The sequence below is a fragment of the Lycium barbarum genome, chromosome 1 (assembly GCF_019175385.1).
Source record: "Lycium barbarum isolate Lr01 chromosome 1, ASM1917538v2, whole genome shotgun sequence".
NCBI lineage: Eukaryota > Viridiplantae > Streptophyta > Magnoliopsida > Solanales > Solanaceae > Lycium > Lycium barbarum.
This window is the reverse complement of record NC_083337.1, coordinates 143,464,056-143,474,166: the sequence shown is the minus strand read 5'-3', so window position 1 is coordinate 143,474,166 and position 10,111 is coordinate 143,464,056. Positions and strand designations below refer to the sequence as shown.

The window sequence follows — 10,111 nt, the reverse complement described above, 5'->3', positions numbered from 1 at the left end:
GTATTTAGTTTTAAGCAAGGAATTGGTAAGAATGGTGGAACGGGTACACTAAATGGTCATATGAGAACCAAACATATGAATGTTTGGGGAGAGCAAACGGGTTCAAATGTGGGGTGGGGGGGGGGGGGGGGATTCAAATGACGATAGACCCACGAACCGGTAGAAATTTTAAGTATGACGAGAAAAAAGAGCGTGTAGAAATAGCTAAAATGGTAGTTTATGATTGTTTACCATTTTCCTTTCCCTCGGGTTTGGGGTTTGTTACTTACATTCAACGTTGTTATAATCCGTTATTTGAGGGTATTCCTAGAAGTACTTGTAGAGCCGATGTTATATATTTGTTTAAAAAATATAGATTTTATTTGCGCCATGTATTTAATTCTTTAAATTGTAATGTTTGTCTTACCGCTGATTTGGGTCTTAGTATTGACCATTTAGATTTTTTTGCTATTACATGTCATTGGGTTGATGACAACTGGGTTATGCAAAAAAGAATTATAGCTTTTTTATATGACGAAGGAAAAGGTCGTCACGATGAAAATTTTTTAGTCGATTCAATGTCTACTATTATGAGATTTTTTAACATTTATAGAAAAACACTTTGTATTGCTTTAGATAATGCTTCTAATAATACAAAGGCGATAGGTATTATAAAAAGAGAACTAAACCCTCCGCTAAGAAATATTTTTCATGTAAGATGTAGTTGTCACATTTTAAATTTAATTGTTAAAGATGATCTTGTGCATTTTGATGATTCTTTTCAAAAAGTTAGAGATGCTTTTGCGTTTCTTTTTTGTAATGCTAATAGGGAAAGAATTAGAGATTTTAAGAATGCTTGTGTGGAAAATAACCTTAGACCTAGGAAAATTCAAGTAAAAATTGAGACTAGGTGGAACTACACTTACATTATGCTACAACAAGCATATTAGTATAGGATTCTCATACAACAAGTTCACAACAAATATAATATTGATAGTGAGGATTGGTTAACTTTTAGGCATTGGGAAGATGTTAAAGAATGTATTGAACTCTTAGAAAATTTTTATAATGCAACTCTTGCTTTTTCTAGACAATTCTATCCCACGGTAGCCGGAATTTTAGCCTACTTAGCGAAAATAGCTAGAGTTTTACAAGAGTATAAATATAAACCCGATTATCAAGTGGATATTTTTGAAATGATAATCAAATTTAAGAAGTATTTTTTTCCCATCCCAACTTTATTTATATTGGGTTCCCTTTTAAATCCTTGTTTAAAAGTGTCTTATACTAAAAATTTGGTTAGTCAAATTTATACATTTTTAGAAATTGAAGAGGGAGTTCAACCATCTTTAGCTGAAGCCGAACTCGCTATTGATGATGAGTTTAGAAAAGTTTTTACTCATTATTCTAGTTTGGAAGAACGTGCTACACCCGTTGCTCCACGCCCTACTACTTCTCATAGTAGCAAAAAGGGTTTGTCGGGTTTAAAAGTTTTACATTCACAGCCAACTTCTTCTTCTACTGCAAACTTTGATGAATATAACTTTTATTTGATGCAGCCAAATGTGGATATCAAGGAACTGGATGAGTTGGACGTCTTAGCATGGTGGAAGAAGTACAAGGCAAGTTATCCGGTACTTTCAAGAATGGCTCGAGATATCCTTACGGTTCAAGTATCAACCGTGGCTTCGGAGAGCGCATTTAGCCAAGGAAGACAGCAAATTGGAGACCATAGACATTCATTATCCGGCTTTATCTTGCAAGTACTAGTGTGCATTCGCGATTGGATTAGATCGGAGCGACGCAACCAAAACTTAGAAGCGGAGGAAGGCGAAGAGGAAGAAATTGAAGAGTTGATAGCTAGTGGACCGGACCAAATGGAAGACTTTGAAGATATTTCCATGACCGAATATGATGTGGGGGAAATTAACGAAATGGTTCAAAATTGGTGATTTTATTATTCTACTATTTTTGTACAACTCATGTATTATTTGCAAGTTAAAAAAAAAAATACAACTTGCAAATAAATGTTATCCAAGAATGAATAAAATATATGGCTCATTGAGCTTTCTTCTATTTACTTGTGTTCATATTTTTACTTTTATTAAGTTAGGAATATACCTAAAATATACTAAGAATATACTTATAATAAACATCTACTTAAATTAAAAATTAGAAAGTTATATACTTGAAAAATAACTAAAATATATTAAGAATATACTTATATTAAGTTATACATATATATAAGTATATATAGTATATAGTATATATTAAGTTATACATATATATAGGTATATATAGTATATAGTACATATATATAAGTATATGTAGTATATATATTAAGTTATACATATATATAAGTAAATATATTAAGTTATACATATATATAAGTATATATAAGTTATACATATATATGTATACGAAAAGCACTATTCTGTATTGCTGACTTGCTGTTAGCCTATTAGTCAGTAAATATTTAAACTTTAATTATAAAATTGTATAACATATGTAAATATACCTACAATATACTAATAAATACTATAATATATATATATAATACAAAAAACAAAACAAAAAAAGGTTTTAACCACTTTGAACCGGACCGATTCCGGTTTGGGATTTCAAACCGGTAAACCGGAACCGGTTAAGCGGTTCCGGTTAACCCGGTTAACAGGCCTAATTAGAGGGCAAAATTAAGCACTAGGGGTGTACAAAGTAAACCGATAAACCACACCAAATTGATAAATCTAGTCAAACCGAGAAAAAATCCCGATTAGTGGTTTGGTTTGACTTGGTTTGGTGTTGAAAAAAAACCCGATCATAATTGGTTTGGTTTGGTTTTAGCTAAAAAAAGTCAAATCGAGCTAAACCAACCCGACATTACATGTATCCAATTTTTAAAATATTTTATACATAAAAATATTTATTTATAATGTAATTTATAAATACTTCTTAAATTTTTTTGTAGTTTTTTGTGTATTATCGTATTATTTCAAGCTTGAACTTAGAATTTTGATTGTCAATACGTGTTTTATCCAATGGACGTGTTAGTAACTCAAATAAAGACCAAACAAAAAACATCTCAACACTAATGCTAACAAAAGAAATTCAATTCTACCATTAGGAATGACAATAATGTTGGATATCTATTCTTTAACTTTGCATAATTGATTTAGAGAGTGAAAATACATATATATAAAAAAAATTGTTATGTAATTAATACTTATTAGCCGTACTTATTTTAACATGACTTTAATATTTTTAGATTATGGTCATTTTCTATATGGCTTATTAATTAACATTATTTATTTTAACCGATTTTATTATCTTTTTTGTTTAATATTTTAATACATTGTCATCACTCATATCACATTTTGTGTTATTTTCTTCAGAAACACCTTAATTATATAGTTGTATCTTATTAGGAATAAAGAAATATTTGAAGTAAAAGTGTATATGTTTTGTATGAAGACGATTCCGGAAAAAACCCGAGAAAATCCGAAATTAAAAAACTCGAATTTTATTAGTTTGGTTTGATGTATAAATTTAAAAACCCGACACAATTGATTTGGTTTGATATTTAAAAAATCTGAACCAACTCATCCATGTACACCCCTGTAAGCACATTGTGCTTGTTTGCTCGACAAATGCATGTTCATATCAACATGGATAAAGTCTCAATATTTTAAGAGCAATTCAATATACATTTATATATCTGATACCATAATGGAACCCAAAATTAACAACTGTAATACATACTATTTTGATTTGATGGAGCAAACTAGAAATAACTCACAACACTTGCAACTATTACTTGATTACAGGTTTTCTTCGTAGATTTTCATGCGGTTTTGGTGCAATACAACAATCCAGCTCCACCAGCGTCATAGGGCTCATAAAAGAAACTACAAGGGCTCGTTTGATATAAGAGATAAGGGATAAATAATTCCGAGAATAAATTTGAGATGAGTTTATTCCACGTTTGGTTAGGACAAAATCACGGTATAACTAATCCCGAAATTATAGTGTTATTTTATTTCTGTGGAGGATGGAATAAGTAATTCTGGAATAACTTGTTCCCAACCAAACGACCCCCAAGTATAAGGGCTTTAGAATCTAATTTCCAAGTTAAAAAGAAGTGCAAAAAAAATCGAGAATTGTCAACGAAATAAAGTGAGAACTATGTCTAGAGAGATATATTTCCTTGCCTAATGACAAATGTTGGTTAGCGACATGACAGCTTCTAAAGTAAAATGACAATCCGCCAAAGTATCTTTTAAGTGAGAAATTTTATTTTGTGAGTCACGTAACCAACACTATTTTTATAAGAAAAAATAAAATAAAAAAATAAATATAAATAAATGAGTAATGTATATCACATACATAACGAATGTAATTATCGTTACAAGTACAAATCGAGAGGATTAGAGTAAGCCCGTCAACCGGTTAAAACCGGTAACCGAACAGGTTGAACCGGTTAACCAGTTCCGGTTAACCGTTTATTAAATATCGGTCCGATTTCGATTTTTTTGGAACCGGAAACGGACCGGTTAAACCGGTAAAACCAGTCGAATTAAATTTTATTTTATTTTTAAATGTAGCCGTTGGGCTGCTTAATTGGACCGTTGGCCAACGGTCCATTTGCAAAAATGGCCGTTGCCAAACGGTCCCAAACCCACATTCCCCCCCCCCCCCCCCCCCAACCCCCCAAACCTTGTTTTAACACTTTAACCTATCCCCCACCCCTATATAAACTCCTCTCCATTTCCATTTTAATCCACACCAATTCACTCTTCTCTTTCTCTCAATCTCTCAATTATAGTTACTTTGCAACAATTAGCCACTTTAAATTTCTCTTAATTAAATATTATAAAGTCTTATTATAGTTTCAATTATTAATTTTGCTATTATAATATTATTGGTGGAGTTGGTGATTTTGCAACAATCCGAAGTAGTTTTGGTGGATTTGCAATTCTAATCGCTTTCACTTTGTTGGAAATTAGTCCGGCAATTTGGTACCTTCGTTCCAACTCTATCTTTATTTTTCGCAATTTATTTTCTTGTGATTTATTTGAGTGTGATTTAAATTAATTCTATTTAATAATGGCGAAGAGATTTAGACGTGGTGCCGGTAGTAATGGTATTGTTAGGGGTGAGTTTAATGAGGAAACATTTGTGGAAGAAACACCTAATTTAGGTATTGATGTTGATGGAAATAATCCACTTTTAGATCATGAGACCATGCAACAATATTATACCGACACTTTTAATGAAATTGATGATGATGATGATGATGAAACTCCAACTTATTTTTTTAGCTTATAAGCTGTTTGCAGCTTATAGACATAAGCCATCCAAACAGGCTCATAGTATACATATAACTTAAACATATATATATATATATATATATATAACCTAAGTATATTAATATATATAAGTATATTCTTAGTATATTTTAGGTATATGTAGTATAACTTAAGCACATAACTTAATATATATATATATATATATATGTATGTATGTATATATGTACGTATATGCTGTATTGCTGTTAGTCAGTAAATATATAAACTTTACTTATAAACTTATATAACATATGTAAATATACCTACAATATACTAATAAATACTATATATATATATATATACTATACAAAAAAAAAAGGTTTTTGGATACTTTTGAACCGGACTTGTCCAATTTCGATTATTTAACCGGTAAACCGAAACCGGTAGCCAATTCTGATTTTTAAATTGAAAATCAGCCGATTTGTTAATCGATTACTGGTTCGGTCCGGTTGGAACCGATTAACAGGTGTAGATTAGAGGAACGTCCGAAATTAGAAAAGAAAGATATTTTACATTGTACTCCACTATTGTAGCGGCACGTACAAAAATAAAGCACGAAAACTTGATGCGACGACCAATTCATTCCGTCAAAATGGGAAACTGCCCAAAGAAATAAAACTACGGGCGCTACAAAATTTCCCTCAAAATCCAACCATTGGAAAATATAGATCTACGGCTCAAATTAAATCAAAGTGGTTCCACAACTCACATAAAACCCGGTCCCACTCTCATCCCTCTAAAATTACCCTCTCTCTCTCTGTCTCTTTCTCCTTTCTTATTACTACTTCAAAACTAGCTTAACCTGCGCACTTCAAACTGCCTAACCTGCGCCACCAACCTGAAATATGAAGCCGCCGTATCAACATACATGATCATCCAACGGTTGAGATTACACATACTAACAAATGGACGGTCAGAAAAGCAAACCGAAGCTTACAAGAACTCAATCTTCACTTCTCCGATCATCTCTAACTATCCGGTCAGCTGATCAAGAACCGGACATTGAAGAACAAAAACCCCATAAAAAAACCGCCTCAACTCCGGTTCGACCGGTTATAGTGGTTTCCTTGCTTTCTATATACACACTAGTGTTCTATTTCTTCAACATATCCACGTCAAAAAATCTGCTCTTAACACTAATCTTCATTGCAATTTTACTCTACTTAGCCGGAAAAAACAAGACTACAATTCAAAGGAGTTGTAATAAGTTCAAGAGGAAACTTGGTTTAGTGTCAACTAAGAGTAATAAAGTAAAATGGTTCATTGGAGAGCAAAGAATAGACGTAGAAAAGAAGAATGAAACAGTGAAAGAAGGAGTAGAGGTTTACAGTAATGGAGATTTATATGAAGGTGAATTTCATAAAGGGAAGTGTAATGGAAGTGGGGTTTACACATTTTTTATGAAGGGTAGATATGAAGGTGATTGGATTAATGGAAAGTATGATGGGTATGGAATAGAGAATTGGGCTAGAGGTAGTAAATATAAAGGACAATATAGACAAGGAATGAGAAATGGTTATGGAGTGTATAAATTTTATACTGGAGATAGTTATGTTGGAGAATGGTGTAATGGACAGAGTCATGGAATTGGTGTACAGAGTTGCTCTGATGGGAGTTGTTATGTTGGGGGGTTTAAATGTGGTGTTAAGCATGGCCTTGGTTGTTACCATTTCAGGTAAGAAAATATTGGTTTCTTTAGTTGAACTTTGTTTGCTATGGAGTAACTTCTTCACATCTCGGAATTAGAATCTTCAGGCCTGTTTGGCCATTGATAATTTTCACCTTTTTGCCGGAATCATGTTTGGAAACAAAATTGTTACAATTTTTGGAAGTTAGAATTGTGGAATATTCGAAAAACTCCATATAACTGTTTTCACTCCAAATCACTCACAAAAATTCATCATTTTTCCAAATTGTATTCATGTCCAAACACAACTCCAGCTTTCAAATACGATTTTTTTTTTTTTTTTTTATTTTTATAAATACTACACTTTTTTTCAAATTTCACATCTTTTATGTCCAAAGGCCTATTTTATTTGTTTGTGAATCTTAGGTGCAAGTCATTTTGTGAGATTTACAGATACGATCAGTGATAATTTTTGTGATATGGGTCTCAATTTATGTGATATTGTTTGATTGAGCGTAGAGTTTAAGAAAGAAGGACCTTTGAAACTTGTGTTTTAAAATAAGCCACGGCTATTGTGTGGCTATAAATAGCTCATTGAGAGTAAATAGATACTAAATATAGAAGTGTCATATAAATTGAGATGGAGGAGTATTAATTATCTTGTGGACTGTGTTTTGTTCTTGCATGATGATGGAATAAGTGACAGAGTTCTGAAGGAAATTGAATGTTTTTTCAGTTTACTGTCTTTTGGATTTTTGTGAATTTATTAGCATCAATCAAGTTAGAACTTATATTTGGACTTTTCCTAAAAGTTCTTTCCATTTAGAGTGAAGTTCATGTCACTGTCTGGTTCTTGATTGTTTTTAGTATTTATGAACATTGAGTGAGAGTATGTGATAAGCAACTTGGTGAATGGATTTGGTGCAGGAATGGTGATCGATATGCAGGGGAATATTTTGGAGACAAGATTCATGGTTTTGGTGTGTATCACTTTGCCAATGGGCATTGCTATGAAGGGTCATGGCATGAAGGTCGTAAGCAAGGTTATGGAATGTACACATTTAGAAATGGTGACACAAGGTGTGGTGAATGGGCCTCTGGCAATCTCAATATTCCTTTACCCCCACTTACTGATGCTGTCATTCGAGCCGTTCAGGTAAAATTTATTTTCTAGTTCAACATGATCAGTACCAGCCACAAGACGTGTAGTCATGATTTCTCATTTAATACTAAGGGGTTGTTTGATTTGCTGGTTATAGTTATGCATGTATTAGTAATGCAAAGATTAGTTATGCAGATTACGTTACATGTATTAGTTATGTGAGATTGTAAGCTGGTAACCAAACACACTACTCAGGTTTATTGAATTTTATATATAGCAACTAAACTGCTACCAAACATGGTACACTAGTTATACTAATTTTAATGCATGAATAATCCACTGTCTAACCAGCAACCAAACAACCCCTTACCCTACACCTCCTTGCAGTTAAGTCTCTCTGGTTATAGAAACTTATGCAACTGCTCAAGCATTGACTTGTCATAATCTTACTGATATTTTTTATGCAGGCTAGTAGAAAGGCAGCAGAGAATGCAATCAACATACGTAGGGTGGATGATCAAGTGAACAAGGCAGTAATGGCAGCAAACAGAGCTGCCACTGCTGCCAGAGTTGCTGCTATCAAAGCTGTACAAAACAGGATGCATGGAAAATTTTGTGACACGAACAATTAAAGTTCTTACAGGAGTATTAAAGTTTGGTCAATGTAAATTTACTACTACTAGTAGTATGCAAAAGTATGAATGAATATTCCAAAACCACCCTGGCTGGCAGAATGCTTGCTGGAGGTTGAGTTTAATGATGTAACAATCAATTGACAGCAATTGTAACTTGTATATATATACGCCTTTTCAATCTAACATGCACATCAATCAATGTGAGCTTTTTTCCAATTTCGCATTCATGTTTTCCTTGCAAGAGTAATGTGTATCATACAATTTAACCTTAGCATCCGGTACTTAAATCAAACAATTCAATTTGAACTTAGCAGTTAAATATTAAAAAAGTCAAGTGATAAAATGTGTATATGAGAAACATGTATCTTGCATTTATTGATAGAAGTTTCTCATAATCAGGAATGTAACAAAGCAATGTAATAAAGTATGCCCTTTGGTTTCAAATTAAAACGAACAACTTATTGATCAACATTTAAGGAAAGGAAAAAGTGACAAATGCTACTATCCTTATGCGATCTTCTCAATTACAGATTATTGGAACTCTGCGTTTCCAAAAAATAAAAAAGGTGAAAAGTTTAACCTCCCTTAGTCCTTGATCACATTTTGTGTGTCACTTTTGGAATTCAGAAAAAACTTTCGTTGAGTATGTTCGTTCTCAAACAATTTGAATAAAAGTATTGATACATATGTGCAAATCAAGAAACAAGATTAAGAAGTGATCACTCCTAAATTATTGTCATTTTAGGCAGTCCACCATTGCCTAGTAGGCTATCCTAAAGAAGATGAATTTGTACTTTGAATACTTTTCTCTTCTTAAATAATTGTAACCGTAACAACTTTGACTTTCTTTTTATAGAATGTAAGAGGTTCAAAATAATGGTTGGAGAAGGTAAGAGTTAGGTAGAAATGTAACTACACAGTAGCGACGTTATTATTATTAAATAGCCACTTTTTGACTTTAATGGCATAATAATTCTTACAGACCATATTATTTAACACTTTCTTAATTTTATAGTTTGAATATCTTAAGGATTCAAAAGAGACTAGCAAAAAGAGTGTAAGCCCCGTGTTAGATCATTATACCTGTCCTTTGGTGTGGGTAAAAAGAATATGAAAGCTTCATTATTATAATTTGATATGCAATTATATAAACCTCGCTTGTTTTTCACGACCCATCATTACTGATAACTCACAATTGTTATTTAGTGAAAAATAATAAGTAATAATCTTTGTTTTGGATAATTAGATTCAAGTCAACAAGACTAATTAATTAAAATGCCGTCAGTTGAAGGAACTCATATTAATTAAACCTTATTATTCTACGTACTTAATCTCAACCGTCCGTTGAAATAACACTAGGCTGATTTGTGAACACATGTACATGAAAATTCAATGTTTTTATATAAAATGTAGCAACAAATAT

At 32.3% G+C, this 10,111-nt stretch overlaps 1 protein-coding gene across 1 annotated transcript; it reads left to right on the top strand.

The window, feature by feature from the left end:
* The first annotated feature begins 6,054 nt into the window (after positions 1-6,054).
* On the top strand, positions 6,055-8,898 carry LOC132641267 (uncharacterized). Its single transcript, XM_060358196.1, has 3 exons — positions 6,055-6,999; positions 7,879-8,107; positions 8,521-8,898. Exons 1-3 carry the CDS (start codon positions 6,230-6,232, stop codon positions 8,683-8,685), a joined length of 1,164 nt encoding a protein of 387 aa, XP_060214179.1. The 5' UTR covers positions 6,055-6,229; the 3' UTR covers positions 8,686-8,898.
* The last annotated feature ends 1,213 nt before the right edge of the window (positions 8,899-10,111 follow it).

Excerpts from the sequence above, each read along its gene's own strand:
- LOC132641267 (XM_060358196.1), top strand. The coding sequence starts at position 6,230 with ATGGACGGTCAGAAAAGCAAACCGAAGCTTACAAGAACTCAATCTTCA. Across the intron at positions 7,000-7,878 it reads CTTGGTTGTTACCATTTCAG|GAATGGTGATCGATATGCAG; the intron begins GTAAGAAAATAT and ends GATTTGGTGCAG. Across the intron at positions 8,108-8,520 it reads CTGTCATTCGAGCCGTTCAG|GCTAGTAGAAAGGCAGCAGA; the intron begins GTAAAATTTATT and ends TTTTTTATGCAG.